This window comes from Phaseolus vulgaris, chromosome 10 (genome assembly GCF_051622355.1).
Source record: "Phaseolus vulgaris cultivar YP4 chromosome 10, ASM5162235v1, whole genome shotgun sequence".
NCBI classification, from domain to species: Eukaryota; Viridiplantae; Streptophyta; class Magnoliopsida; order Fabales; family Fabaceae; genus Phaseolus; species Phaseolus vulgaris.
In genome coordinates, this window is record NC_143507.1 from 37,625,217 (window position 1) to 37,643,616 (window position 18,400).

The window sequence follows — 18,400 nt, forward strand, 5'->3', positions numbered from 1 at the left end:
AATAATTCATATATTACAAGTTTTATGTAATAGTGCCGACATGAAGAATATGTTGGATATTTATGTGAAAGAATGCATGAGAAAGGAAAAGGTCACATCTCACCACTTCAGAAGAGAGTTGCTTCTGTGACAGCATGCCAATTTTGTACCTTCCAGCAAACCACCGCATTCTTGTTAAATCCGCCCTTTACTTTATAATCATGCTTCTGAGTTTTTTTTTTTTTCATAATAGAAGCAAAGAAATTTAAACTTTACTAGATTCTCAAGCAAATTATTGCTCTTTAAAGTGAAATTATTCATTTGTTTAATTATCATTTTATAAAATCAAAAGCAAATAGTTAAAATTGTGAAAAACAACCAGATTTTTTGAGGTTTGTGATTTTTTTTCTTAAAAGATATCTCAAAATATTAAAATATATATTTAAATTATTTTTAATTTTAATTCTTATACTATATCCTAATCAAAACCTAAGAAAGAGGGTTTGTGTTGGAAACTATTTTTTCACTCCCTCTAATAAAGGATTTAAGAGAATGATAATTCGTTTTTTAAAACCAATTTTCCATTCTCTTAAAAAAAAATCATTTATTTTTATAATCTCTTATTGATTTTCACAAACAACATTAATATTTTAACTTTAATGTAATGAAAATAACATCATTAAAATCAATATCAATCCTTTTAAAAATAGAACTCCATCATAATTATTTATAAAAAATATTTTAAAAATAAAAAAAATACATATTTAAATTATCATTAATATTGACGTCTTAAAAATAGAACTCAAAAAAAATACATATTTAAATTGTCATTAATATTTACGTTAAACTATACAAAATTATTGGAACAAGAATATTTACAGGTATATATATAATACCTTCCTAGCATTATAATAGGTTTTGAAAAAAAAAAAGTTAACATTCAAAATTAGTGTTATAATTATTGGAACATCTAATTTTCAAAGACACAACTGCCAAACACGTGCTGCGTGGAACTATATAATATTATTTATTAAAATTTAATTTATGTTCATCGTGTTACATACATATTCGGTAGGAAATATGGTATTGTCATAACATATAAATTATAATGAGTTAAGAAGGCTATGTTCTCTAATTATTGGTTTTATTTTTTTACATATAGTTTTGACAAATCAAACAATATTACGTTTCTCATAACTAAGAGATTTAAATATCTTTTTTATTCATGTATTATAATATAAATTAGTTTTCAATTTTTTTAAAATTTTTTTATCATTTAAATACTTATAATATGAAAATAATTATAATTAATAATTTTATATGTAAAATAATTGTTAGATTTTTTAAAAATTTGATATTTATTTTTAAAATTCTTTGTTACTTTGATTATATAACAAAAAATACCCATTTCAATTAATTCTATACAAATATCTGAATAATTTTAAGTTTAAAAAAAATCAATTTTGTGTTATAATACATAAAAAAAATTTAACACATATTTACTATATTCAAAACAAAGCATTGCATTTGCAATTATTTATATGAATGAAATTTAAAATAATATTTTTTATTAAAAAATCACAAAGAAATATAAAATTTGTATCACTCAAACTTTATTACGTATGAATAGTTAGAATGCTCTAATTAATTTTCAGTTTTTATAAGATATCAGGTTAATGCATTTGATATTTTTTTATTAAAAATAAGATTAGTCTCAAATTTAAATTGATTTAAATTATAGTTTAGTTTATGGTTTGTTTCTAAACTCCAATGAAATTGAATTTACCTTAATTTCAGTGTCTTAACACATACTTAAGTTTCTTAAGAACGAAAAAACAAAAAAGAAAAAGAAAAAGAATGATTCGAGTGAGTATATTCTCGAAACCCACCCTTCAACGTTTTGACTAACTGGCAGGTATGCTTGTCTTACTCTCACTCTCACCTAAATCCTTTTGCTCTTTCCTTTTTCTTTTGCTATGTTTCCTTTCATCAATTTCCCTAATCTTCACTCACTGCTTCAATTCCCACTCTAATCAAATCTATCCAATGCTTAATTTCCCCTCCAAAAACAATTCTTCAGTTTACGCTTTGTGTAAACTGAATTTGTTGGATTTTCCCAACTCTCCCAAACTGGGTACACTTGAAAAGAGTTTATGAACTCTAATTCAACATAAAGTTAGCATTTTTAGTTTATTCATATGCGTCTTCACTTTAACTTAGATTTGTATGTAGCTTCCATCTTTGTTCATCTCTGAAGGGATAGTAATAGCCTCTCTCAGGCTTTCAGTATACATTTTAGGAATGATACATTGATTCTGTTGATCACTACCTGATCAAACCCCAGTGGCATAGGTTTAGTTTCTTGTTTTAAATGTTTTTTATGTGAACACTATTGTTTTGCTATGTTAGATTTGTGAGCATCCATTAAGCATAGCCATTGATGTCATTTATATGTGCTATTGTTTTTTTGAGGCATATGAATTCTTATTTTGCTGTGTAAGATTTGTGGACATGCCTAAAACATAGGCATTGATGTCATTTTTGTGTGGGCTTCCTTTCCTTGAGTGTGTTTATTGTCTGGCCTGTGCTCGTTGGGCTTGGAAAAAATGTCTGTACAGTGCAGGCTATGAGAGTGAAAATTGGGGGCTGGCTACTGCACAAGAATTTGAGCCTGTGCCTCGATTCTGTCGGCTAATCTTAGCTGTCTACGAAGATGATATTCGTAACCCTCAATGGGCTCCCCAAGGAGGTTATGGCATCAATCCTGATTGGGTTATCTTGCGGAAGGACTACGGCGATAACGAAGGTCGTGTTACACCATACATGATATACCTTGATCACGATCATGCTGAAATCATACTGGCTGTTAGTGGACTCAATTTAGCAAAGGAAAGTGACTATGTTGTTTTGCTTGATAATAAGCTGGGTCAGGCGGAATTTCATGGTGGTTATGTTCATAATGGGCTATTGAAAGCAGCTGAATGGGTTTTTGATGCAGAACATGAGGTTCTTAGGAAGCTGGTGGCAGAAAATCCAACTTATATGTTAATATTTACAGGGCACTCTCTGGGGGCTGGGGTGGTGGCCTTGTTGACAATGCTAGCAGTTCATAATCGAGACAAATTGGGTATACCGAGAAACAAGATAAGGTGCTTTGCAATAGCTTCTCCTCGGTGTATGTCTCTCAACTTGGCTGTAAGATATGCAGATGTGATCAATTCTGTTGTACTTCAGGTTGGACAGTCTCCTTTTGATATGAACTTAGTACAATAACTTGACTGATTTACTTGTTGTAGTCATCTCATGTTTAAAAGGACAAAATTGTATGTTAATCTTTATCAAGATATCATATGCATGAAATCTGCCTTTTCATTTAGGTTGTGAATGAAGCCTCTGGATTCTTGTTTGTACACATAAAAGGGAGGATCTACTAAAAAAACAAGGTGATTGGACAACTTTAAGAGTGGTGGAAGTTAAAAGGCTTCTCTTGGTGATGTAATAACATGAGGGTGTACTTGGATTTCTTTCTGGTGTTAAGTGTTGATGGATTTTATAATACATCTATATTTGCATGTCTAGCAATCAGTAAATGATTTTCCTTAAGTTGGTGTTGCGAATTTATTTCATGTTTAGAAGATATATTTGTATAACTAGATCCTAGATAATCGATGAACTTGTATTAATTGTTAGGATGGTCATACTCTGTCAATTTGATATACTGATTTTGCATGATTAAAGCAGTAATAATAATTTGAGAATGAATACTCATACAATTGGTTATGCAATATTTGTTTGGGAGAAAAGAAAAGAAAATTGATGTGCATCCAGAAAAATATAGTGATTGATGAAAGAATGCTTTGAGAAATTTCAACAATTAGATGAATGTGCGCTCCACAGAATTAATATAATAATTGTTTTTCCAACTGGGGTATTTATTCGATTATTATTTTTATTTATCAATTTATTAGTTATGTGCACTAATTTTCTATGCTTTTACTTTGACAAACCAGGATGATTTTTTACCTCGGACAACTGCTGCTTTGGAAGATGTCTTCAAATCACTTTTATGGTAAAAAATCTTCATATTTTCCTCCTTTCCCTCCTTCCTTACATTGTGTTAGGAATAGAGAATTTTACAAGTTTAAGGAAATTAAAATACATTGAATCTGAATTACTTCAAATTGCTTCATTTTTTCAAATGTTTTGTTTGGATAAGACAATTAAAATTTCTTGAATTTTAATCTGTTTGATTAGAGTATTTTAATTATCACCAAATACAAAATTTTATTGCAATGTTCCTTATCAATGTTAGCCACAAATGTGACATTGGTCAAAGTTATTATTTTGTTGTTGTTGGTTGAAGTTATTTGTTGAGCAACTTTTCGATCGCTATGAGGCGACATTGTTGAAAATAGTCCTACTTAAGATTGACCGAAAGTTTCCTCAATCAATGTAAGAACACTAGTGTCATTGATTGAAAACAACTCTTGTTGACATCGATCAAATAATACATCAACTGAAAAAGAAAATACTAGTTGACATCAACCGAAAAATAATCTTGCCAGCATTAGTTAAGAAATTGCTGACCAATGTTGATTGAGAAATAAATTTGGCTCCTCTCATTAGAAAAATAATCCTAACAATGTCAACAAAAAATACCCCTATTGGCAAAAACTAAAAAACCCTAACTTACGTTGAGAAAAAAAATAATCTTCCTAGTTAATGTCAACTTAGAGATGTTGATAAACAACAATGACATCAATGGAAGATAACCCCAATTAATATGATGAGAAAACAGAAGTGGGGACCATTTTGATATTCATGGGGAAGGCTATTGAAGCCACACCCAAGAAAGATCAGAAGGGGAGTAATAAACTATGATGCACAGATACCATACGAGTATTGGATAGGACACGTATCCAATACGATGATTCGTCTTATATTGAAAATATAGGATACGATACATTTAGATATATTTGAAGCGTGTGTGTATGTGTGTATATAACTGTTACAATATTTTATTTATTGTTAAATATATTTTAAAATTTAGTTTATAATCCATTTAAAACTGTTTTTATTTGTTGCTATTATTATTTTAAAATTTGATTTAGAAACAATCTCAAATTGTTCTCTGTATATCCTTGTGATATGCAAAAGATAAGTAATTCTGTCACAAAATCGATGTTGAGTTATGCCTCGACTGTGGTCGAGTGAACGACATCCCAATTGAGGATGAGTTGACTGTGCCCCAACCTCAAATAGGATCGGGTTTGTTAGAATTATAGGACTAAGTTCAAGAGGGGAGTGAATTGAACCATCCCAAAATTTTGAAATGAAAGAGCAAATGCTTTCTCCAATTCATTGAACAAGAAAGTAGCAGACAAAAGTTAATGTATAGGGATGATTGATTGCAAAAGAACAAGACAATTTACAATATATAAAGTAAAGAAGATAGAGAGAGAGAAAAACCAAGATTTATAGTAGTTCACACAATCATCAGAGCTACATCCAATTGTTCAGCCACTCCAACCAAACTTATCCACTAAACTTTCAAGTTTTACGAGCACTTTAAAAACAAGAAATAAAGCCCAAGAACTATTGTCTTGAACCCTACCAAATTTAGTTCAGCCTCTTGTGACACCTTATCACAAGAACAACTTGAAAACCCTATCCAAGTTCACACCATTACCAGAAAAACAATTCAATATCACCTGAGAAAGTTTAAGCACAATAGAACAACTACAAAGTCAGGTGATCACTCAAATGTTCTTCTTGTTCCATGGTATTTATCACAAAATTCAAGCAAGATGACTCCAAGAAGAATTTTATTACTCAAGTCTTAGTCTCTCTAAATAGACAAAGTGTTTTCAGAAAGAATGGCACTGATTTCGTATAGTTTTGAAATGAGAGATATAAAGATTTTAGAACATGATAGTGTTAATCGATTAAAACAGAGCTTAGAAGAAGCCTCTCAGGGTTTTAATATGTTAAAACAACATTTTAATATTTTAAAATCACTTAAATTTAATTGATTAATTTATCATATTAATTAAAACAGAACGAGTTTGAAATGACTTGAGATTTAAGTGTTTTTAACTGATTAAAAACTATTTTTAATTGATTAAAACAGAGTCTAATGTTCAACTTTGCGTCTTAAGTGATTTTAATTGATTAATTCGTAATTTTAATTGATTGAAATGTTCTTCAAAGCTATTTGAGAAAATCTAAGAACATTTTAACAGATTAAAACAACTGCAAACCCCAAAGGGTTCCATACTACTTCTAAAAGCTTTATTACTTGATATATGAATCAAATCAAGGCATAAAAATAACTTAGAGCAAAATTTAAGCTTGAAACAATCATGTGAGACACACTACAACCATCCTTGACTTGAGATCTTCATCACTCCAAAATCTTAACTCCCCCTTCTCTCCTTGCATATGTCTTTATCAGCTAACAATATTGGTTGGAATCATCAATTACATTGCCTGTAGCACACATGTCATCAGAGTTGAGGTTGAAGTATCAAAAGAATAGACACAAATGTGAGACACAAGATAATATGAAGAAATTCAAATTTTTACATTTTAGAAATTCTATAATTTTAAGTAATCATATTACTCATAATTTCTAGAATTTCAATTTCTTTTAAAAATCTTTATCCAGACAGCGTATTTTGTCTGAGTATTTCAAATTCTCTGAAAAAATGAATTAACCTTCTAAAAGGTCTTCATTCAAACGCACTTTTAGGGTATTTAGATTGTCCTCATGTTTGTTTAATACATCAAAGACTAATTTTACAAAGCCAGTAGGGCTAACAGTGTGGAGAGATTCAAATGTGCCTGCAGTTGTGGAATATTTTAAAGTTAAAATTATTTATTCAAATCAGAGAATCAAACACCTGATCTCCTACATTTTTGGGTTTCCATTATTCACAAGTTTGATAGAATAAGAATCTTTTCGTAGGATAAGTTAGAGGAATGCTTTTTGTGCGAGATACAAAACCATTTTTGCCTACACCTTACAGCTTAAACTCATGGGAGAAGTTGAGATGGTTCCAAAGCCAAGAATGCATTATAAAACTGAATTTCAGCACAAGATGTATGGGGTCTATGCTTCATCTGTGCTTCAAGCTGAAAGGCTTATGTGTATAACGGGGCATGTTAGAGATAGAAGTCGTTTTTGGACTTAAATCTGGCTGGTTTAAGCTCTTTAGAAGTTAGTACTTAACATTTTGAAATATCTACTGGTAACTACCTGCTTTTTCAAGATTTTCACTTGTTGACTATTTTTAAGTTACCTATTGATCATCAGCTGAACACTTCCCTTGCCAGCAAAAACAGTTTTTTCTTCCTGAATTTGTGTCTGATTCCAACCAGTGAGGATATTTATTTTCTCTGATGAATTCTCTGCTCGTGTAATGTATTTATTTAGAGCTTTCGGGACTTGTATGAAGCATGATATAATAAATTCATAATACTGACCAGAACACTATAAGTTTTTTCAATTTTTCATGCATATGCATTGGATTGGTGCAATTAAGCTCTTGCGGTTAAAATGAGTTACAGTGGATGTTATCCGTTCTTGGCAGTTGGCCCTGTTTGTTGTGTATAATGTGCTTAAAGGATACCTGCACACTGGAGGAGAAGAAGCTCAGAGATCCAAGGCGTCTATATGCACCTGGTCGGCTCTATCACATTGTGGAGCGAAAGCCCTTTAGGTAAAGTATGATGCTCTCAAATTTTACTTAACATTTATTTATCTCAAAGCTGTGGCATCTTATTGAGCTTCCTCTACTTAAAGGAAGACTTCTTACTGGTCTTACTATGGTCACTATCCAAAGTATAATCATTCATTTTAACAAAAATGTATCCTATACTCTTGGTTTTGAACATTATCCAGCATAGTAGTGAGTGAACTAATTTTGGAGGACAATAGTGATTGTGGTCAAGGGAATTGATTTTATCCTTTAAATTCTGTTAAGGAGAATATTGTAATTAAGAAAAAAGAAAAGAACTGAATAACATTCTTCTGTATTATTCTGTAAGAAAGATACAAGAGTTTATATATAGTCAAACAAAATACTTAACAGCCTATATCTACATAACTAAATGCTTTATTACCTAAACAGAATTAGGTAATACGGCATTCAGTTAACAGTCCACATGCATGTGGTTTTCCCTGGAAGGTTTTAGACGGCTGCAAGCAAATTTACCTTATTTTTATTTTGTTCACCTATAAACCATGTGATTTCTATGCAAATTGGTATTAAAATATTATGAACTACCAGTAAGTGTCAAGCCCTAGAAGTTTGTAAGGACCTACTCCAATAGAATGCCAGCTCAAACATGAAGAAGCTTGGGCATTGGATGGATAGTAATGCATGTGTTCCCTCTGATTGAGTTAAGAAGCAGGCCTTTATGGATTAAACCATCTCAAACCCTACTTTCCCTTTGATTTTTTTCTCATTCCTAGAGAATTGGACATAATATAATATTAATGTATATTGATAAGGTATTTACAACATTCTACAAAATTTACAAAATCTTGCAACTTTGTAAAGCAACAAAAGTTGCACTTGAGAATTTTCATCAAGAGATAAATTTTCAATAGAATGTTGTAAATGCCCTGTCTGTCGGTACTCAAGACTCAATACAGTTATTCTGGGTGCATATATGTTTCTGGAATATGATTTATTGAATTTGACATTTGAGTCTTCCTAAGTATGACTCATGGTTTGATGGATGCATTTACGTTTAAAAGGTTCTTTTAATCTACATTTATAGAGCAGAATGTTATTTGTATGCAGCAATAATTAGGATTATAGTCTCTTTTGGTTGCAGGATAGGAAGATTTCCACCTGTTGTTAGGACAGCAGTACCTGTTGATGGGAGGTTTGAGCATTTAGTTCTTTCTTGCAATGCAACTTCTGATCATGCCATCATTTGGATAGAGAGAGAATCCCGACGGGCTCTCAGTGTAAGCAATAAGATTTTTTCAATAATAGCAGAGTTTTCTACCAAAACAGTATATATAAAGTACGTAGTTCTCTGCAACTAGTGCTTTAATGATATTCCAAAACCTGGCTTGTATTCAATGATTCATCATAGCCGTGCAACTTTTTTCTTAAAAGGTGATTCCAGTCCTACTTGTGCTGCTGCATAAGCACCCATGATATTTCCAGAAGAGCACTTCCTGTCTATAAATTTATAGTCTCTAAAATATAAATTTATAGCCTCTGAAAATGTGCCTATGCAGTCAGTGATACTTCTTCCTGGAACGAGACCTCTTTGCTAGGGAAAGATGAGGTTCCCTAATAACCAAAGCTAATCTATCAGTAAGAATCTTAGAAATAATCTTATATTTGAAATTAGCCAAAGCTATTGCTCTAATATTTTCATTTACATTTGCACCGGGTTCTTTAGGAATTAGGATAATGTGATTGGAATTATAATTAGTGAGCAAGCATTCATCAGTCCCTGAAACACTGCAAAATAGAATTAAGAACATCATAGAGTTTCTCTGTTGTGTGTCTAATCACATATGTAAATCCTTTATTTATAATAATTTTAAGTATCACATTAGCATTTGATGAAAGGCATGCTACCATAATCTATGTTATCAGAATCAGTTGAATGCTCTTGTTCAGAGCCAACCTTATGCAAAGAACAGTTACTCCCTTTTTGAACAACCCGATTACCTTCAGTCATAGTATCTTACAAGATCGACTCTCGATTGTCAAAAGTATGAGCCTCACTGTTATGATAGTCTTCACGATTCAGATTACAAACCAAATCTTGTTGATGAAAAACCTCTTTTTCCTGAGTATTCTGCTCCCATATCTGATTAGTGGATACATGTCCTGGAAAGTCCATATTAACCACTGATGTAGCTAAATTCATCTGTCAGATTGATAATGCTCAACATCAGCACTCATGCTTATATCAATATTATTTGCCGCCCTTGCTCCTTTAATACTACATTCAGGCACCAATGCAGTGGCTCTATCTTATTGATCATTGTACTCAAACCATATAGCATTACATTCCCTTAGCAACCTTACATCAACGCATAATCTGTCACGAGTGATCCATGTATGGGGTTTCAACAAGTAGCACAACCCTCCCATTTTACCCGAGCTTGGTATGAGTTGTGGGACCATAGATGGAGTTAAAAATACTAATTTTATCTATAACTTTTTATTCCTTTCAAACCCTACTGCTTAATTTGGCTTTGATTTCCAATTTAAATTTTGAATCTTGATAAACTATATTAAGTTGAAGATATATTTCTTTTTTTGGATAAATTGAATTTTATTATTATCTTATTCTAGTTAATTTGAGTTTGATTTTGAAATTTTTATATATATAATATTAAAAAGATGAATTGTCTTTATTGGAATACTTTATTTCTATGATTTACTCCTTTATTTTAATTTTTTTTTATCTATTTAATTTATCCTGTTTAATAAAATTGAATATTCAATATTAGCAATGTAAACATTTAATCCCATCTCTCTAATTTGATTTTATTTATAATTTTTGCTTAAATCGAAAAGTTTCCATATAATGCAAGAAAAATGCTAGTTATATTTGTAATTTTTTACTTTAACTTGTAGAGATATTATGATGCTGTCAAGCACTTGGTCACATTTTTTACTTACGTTCTTATGATACCATATGCATTCTAGTGTATTGACATGTAGCCATTGATTAAGAAATTTTAGAAAACCACATTGTAAATGTTTCAGTGCAGTCATTCTTGAAGTATCACATCTTGTTCTTGCCCCCAGTAAGCATTTTCCCTTTTGTTAGTGTGGTAAGTGTTTTCCTACAGCTACTGGTGACTGTATTCTTTAGATCTTTGTAAGCTGAACTCTTTGTACACAAGATGGGTATTTAGAGAGATAAATTTTTGAAGGAACTTAAGAAAAAGTAATAGATTATTTTCCTAGAATTAATGCCATCTGAACTTGGGCTAAGCCTTTTGTTGGTGTTGTTATTTGATATATGGTATGAACTCATGTGCATTCTCATCTATCCACATTAAAATGGTAATGTCTGTCATTAAACATTGATTTCTTGCATCTCAGTTAATGCGAGACAAAGACGAGCATATGGAGATTCCAGCGAAGCAGAGGATGGAGAGGCATGAATCCATAGCTCGAGAACACAGTGAAGAGTACCATGCAGCCCTTCAGAGAGCAGTTGCTTTGGATATTCCACAAGCATACTCCCCTTCATCATATGGAACATTTCATGAAATTGATGTTGGAGAGGATTCTGGAAGATCAAGTGAAGGTTCCTCCTTGTCTCATAAGAAACGAACACAAAGTTGGAATGAATTTGTTGGACGATTGTTTGATGTGGATGATTCTGGTCATATGGTGTTCAAAAAGACACCTCCATGAAATATTTCTCCCTACCTAAGCTTAATAAAGCACCATTTGTTTCTTTTTTGGCTTATTTCTTGGACTATTTCTTTCCTTAATCTCAACAATATCAGTTTATGACTAATTCACATTGGTATCCAATGATTCAAACACATGCACACAACCACGTCTTTTGCACAAACATCAACCATATCAAGCAACCCTTTTGACCTTGTCCACAAACTTCCAACAATGGTAACAATGTTCAGCCAATGCATGTGTACTTTTATAAATTTTTCAAGCCATAATCGATTATGTACACTACTCTATCCAATTAACCAATTTGTCATAATCGATCATAGCCACAACACACCCCTTCATCATGCTAAATTCTAGCTTTCACCAACTTCCAACACAAACACATGAATGTTCAAAAAACATTCTTATGCAAGATTAAAACGGTAATTTAACTCCAATCACCAGCTTTCCATGCAAATTTCCCCGATTGAAAGGGGATGTTTCTTTCCCTTTTTCAGCCTTCAAATCTTCTTCAATAGTAAAACTAATCATCCAAACAAAGGTTTAATTTTTCATTCTCATCAAACTTAATAATGAAAGTTTTTCATCAACCATTCTTAATAAGAAAATTATAACATCTTATAATATTTTATTGATGGTGTATGCTTTTTAACATTAATCTTTTGTTTGGATTAGGGAATGAATTTGAAGAAAAAGTGTAAGTAAAGTGATGTTCTTTATATTAAGATAAATAGAGTGGAAAATTTGTAAATAATGTAATGAGTGTGATTGAAATTTGAATTTTTTTAATAGATAAAAAAGTAAGGTTACGAAGTTCTCCTTATAAATACCCTTTTTTTCATACTACTCTTTCTATATATAATTCAATAATTTAAAAAAATTGCATATGGAATTCAAAATATCATGCTATAATTCTTCTTTTTTATCATTAGCTTTCGTATTTCCTCAATTGACAATTTTTTATACTTATGAAAAAAATACAAAATTACTAGATTTTTATTCTCCAAAATTTATCTATTTTATAAGATTGAATCGACTAAAAAATAAAATTAATCATTTTAGATAGTATTTTCATGCTTAGTGTGTGACCCGTTAGATTTTTAGAATAATTCATCATGAAAAAACCTTGATCTAGTCAGGTTCTATTGATCATGTCCCCTTCTCCCTTGTCTTGGGGCGTCTTTGGCTTTACAAGAGAAAGCCCGCCATAAAAAAAAGTCTTTATCTTCTTGTCATGGATCATATTCCTTCTGGATTTCCAACCATAGTGACATTTGTTAACCCGATTCGTCCTTCTCATCTTACTATAATGAACTACATCCTGACTGTCTAAGAAATGTCTTTTTTAAGGTGTCTATAGAAGCGATTGGATATAGAAAACTTGTAGATAATAAGGGTTCATTATGCCCAGCTCGAGGAGGGAGTTGTATATGTTTTCCAGTACTGGAAAATCTTCAACGTCCCCATCCAAGTGGTCAAAGAAATACCACTTCCTCATGAATTTATCCTACATCAAGATCTTTTGGTTCAACTTTATCCGAGTTTTGGAAAGCCCATTGCTTAAGACCCTCGATTGAAAAGTCAAAGATTGTTCGTGTTGTTCCGTATATAGATAAGACCATCTCTAGTTTTTGAAAACTCAGAGTAGTATTTATAGACAAAAGTATTCAATTATTGGAGAAAAAATAATATATTTTTAATATCGAATCGGGATCAACATAGAAATATTTAAAAATAATTGAAAAAATAATATGATTTATTAATTTGTGCATTTTAGTTATTTGATCATGTCCCCTTCCTCCTTGTCTTGGGGCATCTTTGGCTTTACTAGAGAAAGTCCGCCATAAAAAAGTCTTTATCTTCTCGTCGTGAATCATATTCCTTCCAGATTTTCAACCTGACATTTGTTAACCCGATTCCAACATTAAAAATGGTACATTTTAGTTGTTTATACTTAACATATTATTTTTTTGTATGGTCTAAAAATTCATTTCGAACAAAATATAAATGATGTAAAATTGTCACATGAAAAATTAACATAAATTTGGTATGATTAAAAAAAAATTAATATTTATAATTATAAAAGATGTGTGCGAAAATTATAAAACAATAAATCTAAATAAATAAATAAAGTGAAATTGTCCATAAAATGAGTGCGTAACAAATATTAAACGATTTTACGGTAATATGAATAGAAAAAATAATATTAAAACAATGTTTAAAAATTAATAATAATTATATAGTCAAATATCTGAGTTAAAAAATAAAAATAATCTAATATTATCGATAAATGAAAAATTATTAAATAAAAATAATAATATTTAAGTATTTATAATTATAAAAAATTAATTAAAAATTAATTTTTATATTAAATTTAAATAATAATATTATGTTTATATTTATTTTTTTATAATTAATATTATGATTATATAAATTTAATTTTTATTATAAATAATTATTTTTATTTTTATTATATTATAATTTAATTTAATTTTTATTTTCTTTTATTAATAATATTATTAAATATTTTTATTATAAATTTATTTAAATTTATTTATATTATATAATCGATTATAATATAATCTATAATCGATTATATTTTATATATAATAATATTAATATAATAATTAATAAATTAATATATTTTATAGTTAATTTCATATTTAAATACATATTTTAAGTTAGTGGTGATTAAAAATATGAGATAGTGTTTGCATAATCCATTATTTAAGTTTGTGTAAACAAAAAGCTAAAGACAACATAGTAAGAAACCAAAAAAACTACCATTTTGTCGTTTGCATTTCAGCGTTTTTCAATAGATGCAAGACCACACCACCATTTTCATCTGCATGAACAGTGCAAACAAAGACAGAATAAATCTTCATCAAAAGTTTTAATTTCCCCACCAGAAAGATTTTCCACTTTGTTGTTTAAGCTACAAGAGGATGCTGGAAGCATTTAATTGGAGTCAAAAGTGATTAATAGAAAGAAAACACGTTAGTGGTAAGTGCAAATCAAAAAGGACCTTTTTGGATACCAATGATGAAGTGAAATCATAATAAATCCACTGCAATCTAGTGCAAAGATTCTGCATATCTTACAACTTGTTTGAATATCATGATGATTCAACAACCATTTTTCTTCCTGAGTCAATCTTTTTCTAGTCCTAGAAATCACTTTCTCACATTGTTTTCTGGTTTTCCAAGTCATGGAATGTCTTCATGCATCAATCTTGGGTAGCCAAAAGCATGATTAGGATAATCTACAATTTCAGAGCACACATATCAGAAAGAAGAAGAAAAAACATCTCCAAACATTTCTGACAAACTATAACATGATTCTTCAAAAAAATGGATACACACTACTTTCCTTATTATAATGTTACAATATACATGTTGGTGTCCATTTTTCCAATAGACAAGTTTGAAACACAACTATTTTAAAAACAAGAACAAAAAAGTCATCTCTAGAAACTTAAACCACAATACTATATTAAAAAGGTACAAAACTTCAAACCTTATGCATCATTTTATTAGTGTCCATCCTTCCATGTATGTACAGAATATGAGCATGGAATAAATGCAACAAACCTCATGCATGTCTATTTTGATACATTTATGTACTCATTTCACAGATGTTTTAGGACAAATATTTTTGCGCATGTGAACGCATTATTATATTCATATCTGAATTTGACAAATGCAGAGCCGCTAAAAGTGTCTATATGGTTTGTACTTTGTTGATATGTTTGTCTTTTACTTAAGCAGCTAGATATACATTTTGACTAAGTACTTAGTCAAATCTTTTCACAGAAGAAAGAGAGTTCCATGCATAACGGAATATGCAAACTAATTGTGGTTGAGATGCTTGTTTCCCAGCCTGTCTTTCTGACTCTGAAGGCATATTATAAAAGTGGCAACTAAACTAATGAAAAAAAGTATCTTCATTCTTCAACATCTTCAATCTTTCATTAGTCTCTCTGCTACCATTTTGTTGTTATCCCTTCATCACTTTCTCACTCTCATATATATCCCAATTATACCAACTTTATCTGTTAACTATGTGAAATAAGAAATTCCACAAGAAGGTGAGAAAAAGTGTATGCACTTTTAGCAACAGAATAGGTATATCTTTATTCGACCCTTGTGCATGTAGCCTTTTATTTATAGCCTTTTTCAACAAGTCATGGTCATAGACACATGTTAGCATATTACCACTCAGTTTGAAAATCTTATATTAAATGAATTTTTAAGTAATTACTGCAAAGATCAACATACTTAGCACTCATGTTAATTTATAATAAAATCACACTATTAAACCTTTTTATCTATTTCATATCCTAATTCCTTTTGACTCTAAGCAGAATACCAAGAAGTTAGTTTGGTGTATATAGCTTTATGGTGTATATCTTTGTTGGCACTTCCCCACTTGATTGATAAAAATAATAGACTTGTCTTATCTATACTCTGTCTTATACCTGTATTCTGATTTAAAGGTTCTGACCAAACTTCTATATATTAAATACCTCAAGACTTTGGTGGCAGCATAGCATATCTCTTCTCCACATCTTAGACATAATGTCTAAGTCTGAATATGTTGTTGAGCTTCCTATTATAGACATTTCTCAGCCATTACAGCCATCTTCTCTAACCTCTCTCTCTAAAGCCTGCAAAGATTGGGGATTTTTCCACATAATCAATCATGGGATCTCCAAAGATCTTTGCAGCCAGATCCATTATTTATCTAAATGCCTCTTCAGCCTCCCTTCTGAGGCTAAACTTAAACTTGGTCCTTTCTCCTCTATAAAGTCTTACACCCCTCACTTCATTGCTTCTCCATTCTTTGAGAGCCTCAGAATTAATGGACCAAACTTCTATGTTTCTGCTAAGAGTTCTGAAGACATCCTCTTTGACAAACAGAATTCCAAATTCAGGTAATGCATAATAAGCTTGTCTATGATGCCTAATTTATTCTTCTGTTTCCATTTAACCAGAGAATAATATTGTTTCCTTTTATGGGTTGAACAGTGAGACACTGCAGGAATATTGCAGTAAGATGGCTGATTTGTCTGAGAGAATTCTAAAGCTTGTGCTGATGAGCTTAGAGGATGGCTTTGATAAGCTCTTTCATGATTCTGAATTCAACAAGTGTCAAGGTTACTTAAGGATAAACAACTATTCTGCTCCAGAAAGTTTGGAGGATGATGTTGAGGGGCTTGGAATGCACACTGATATGAGTTGTATCACCATCTTATTTCAAGATGAAATAGGAGGGCTTCAAGTGAAGTCACAAGATGGAAAGTGGATAGACATTAGCCCTTCTGAGGGGACCCTAGTGGTGAACATAGGGGATATGATGCAAGCATGGAGCAATGATAAACTAAGGTCTTCTGAACATAGAGTTGTTTTGAAGCAGCCTGTGAACAGATTTTCCTTGGCTTTCTTTTGGTGCTTTGAGGATGAGAAGGTGGTCATGGCACCAGACCAAGTTGTTGGAGAAGGAAACAAGAGGATCTACAATCCATTTGTTTGCTCAGAATACTTGAAATTCAGAGAGAACAATCAAAGAGGAAGGTTTGAAAAGGTGGGGTATACAGTTAAGGATTTTGCTGGAATCAGGTCTCAAAAAGTTGAAAATCAATTCATCACACACAGTAATTTATGCTTGCTGTGACTTACATTTTGATGGTGATCTTTGTATACAAAATAAGTAGACAGAAAGACTTTGTTGGTCTTCAAATAATTTGTTCTGTTCTTGCTGTTCATTTGTTGGTTGTACATAGCATTTATTCAGCAAACAGTAATATTAGTCCACTACCAGATAACTGTGCCATTGTTATTCACAAAAACCCTTCCTTTGCATGCACTGAAACTTTTTCTATCAGTAACATGATTAATTGATGTGTAAATAATCACTTCAGTATAAATTGTGTCTACACATGTTCATTTTCAAAAACTCTGGTTGAGTTAACTAAAATGTATAATAAAACAAACAAAATAGCATAAATTCCATAATACTTCATAAAATATTTTGTTTAATAAAGTAATATTTAACTAAATTTACAAAAACAAAATCTAAGAAAAGAAGCACCAATCCAGTGGGTCTTGACTTGTTGAGATGATGAGTTATACATTATGAAAAGATCAAATCACTTTAATTGTTTTGAAAGGTTAGGTAAGTTGGTAATGTAGGAGTTTTAATATCTTAATATAAAACTTAGATATTGTAAAAAAAAGTTTTATTAAAGCATAATGATGTTACATAATGTAAAACTGATTTCTATTAATTAAAAAAAAAAATTGATATTATCCTATTCAAGAATATAACAATTTTGACAAAACAATTTTTGCAGATTTTGGCCTCCAAAAATATTTATCACTGTTACATGAATTCCAGAAACCTTCTAAAATAGTTTCTGAAATTTTCAATAGTTTGGCATAAATCTCTAATTTTAAAATTTATTATTTTGGTTTCTTTTACTGTAACAGCACTGTATTTTCATAGTTAATATTATCACTTTAAGTTTTTGAATTAAAATATATAAAAAGTATACTTTTTAATTTTTTTTAATTTGTATTACTGTAATAACATTGTATTTTCATAAATTTAAAATGATGATTTATTCATATTTTTGTCTTCAAATTTTAAAAACATACTTTTTAAAAACCGAAATTCACTTACTTACAAGTGATTCAAAAAATTATATAAAATAACTACTATAAACTAATTTATGTATAAATTATTGTTAATATATATATATATATACAATTTTTTCCTTATTAACTTTTCTCTCATCTCAGTTTTGAAATGACATCACCTTAATGATGTAAAAGTAAAGTCTTTTAAAATGATTAGCATGTTCATAGTGCACCATCTTTAATGGCCATATTTTGTTAACTTTTTTCCTTTTTTGATGAATATTTTTTTGTCTTTATGAGATGCTTAAGACTAAGATTGCATTAATTTTGATTTTGTATTGTCATTAGCTGCTAATTACCCATATCACATGC

At 30.4% G+C, this 18,400-nt stretch overlaps 2 protein-coding genes across 7 annotated transcripts; both read left to right on the plus strand.

Moving 5' to 3' along the window:
- Window positions 1-1,819: 1,819 nt before the first annotated feature.
- LOC137819129 (alpha/beta-Hydrolases superfamily protein) lies at window positions 1,820-11,445 on the plus strand. Of its 6 annotated transcripts, none has more exons than XR_016516359.1 (6): window positions 1,820-3,213; window positions 3,990-4,048; window positions 7,572-7,700; window positions 8,808-8,959; window positions 9,239-9,317; window positions 11,073-11,445. XR_016516359.1 is itself a non-coding variant. In XM_068622891.2 (6 exons), exons 1-5 carry the CDS (start codon window positions 2,512-2,514, stop codon window positions 9,275-9,277), a joined length of 1,065 nt encoding a protein of 354 aa, XP_068478992.1. In that variant the 5' UTR covers window positions 1,820-2,511; the 3' UTR covers window positions 9,278-9,317; window positions 11,073-11,445. The 6 variants fall into 6 exon arrangements, 2 of the variants coding, with proteins under 2 accessions (XP_068478992.1, XP_068478990.1); XM_068622891.2 differs by having other exon boundaries at window positions 8,824-8,959; XR_016516361.1 differs by lacking the exon at window positions 9,239-9,317 and adding an exon at window positions 3,357-3,422 and having other exon boundaries at window positions 1,882-3,213.
- Window positions 11,446-15,913: 4,468 nt separating this feature from the next.
- LOC137819593 (gibberellin 20-oxidase-like protein) lies at window positions 15,914-17,214 on the plus strand. Its single transcript, XM_068623490.2, has 2 exons — window positions 15,914-16,323; window positions 16,418-17,214. The coding sequence occupies exons 1-2, from the start codon at window positions 15,968-15,970 to the stop codon at window positions 17,061-17,063; spliced, it is 1,002 nt and encodes a 333-aa protein (XP_068479591.1). The 5' UTR covers window positions 15,914-15,967; the 3' UTR covers window positions 17,064-17,214.
- Window positions 17,215-18,400: the final 1,186 nt, after the last annotated feature.

Bases quoted from the DNA above. Each gene is read 5' to 3' on its own strand.
- LOC137819129 (XM_068622889.2), top strand. From the start codon at position 2,512: ATGTCATTTTTGTGTGGGCTTCCTTTCCTTGAGTGTGTTTATTGTCTG. The intron at 3,214-3,989 runs GTTGGACAGTCT...TTGACAAACCAG, and splicing joins TCAATTCTGTTGTACTTCAG to GATGATTTTTTACCTCGGAC. The intron at 4,049-7,571 runs GTAAAAAATCTT...CGTTCTTGGCAG, and splicing joins GTCTTCAAATCACTTTTATG to TTGGCCCTGTTTGTTGTGTA.
- LOC137819593 (XM_068623490.2), top strand. From the start codon at position 15,968: ATGTCTAAGTCTGAATATGTTGTTGAGCTTCCTATTATAGACATTTCT. The intron at 16,324-16,417 runs GTAATGCATAAT...TGGGTTGAACAG, and splicing joins AAACAGAATTCCAAATTCAG to TGAGACACTGCAGGAATATT.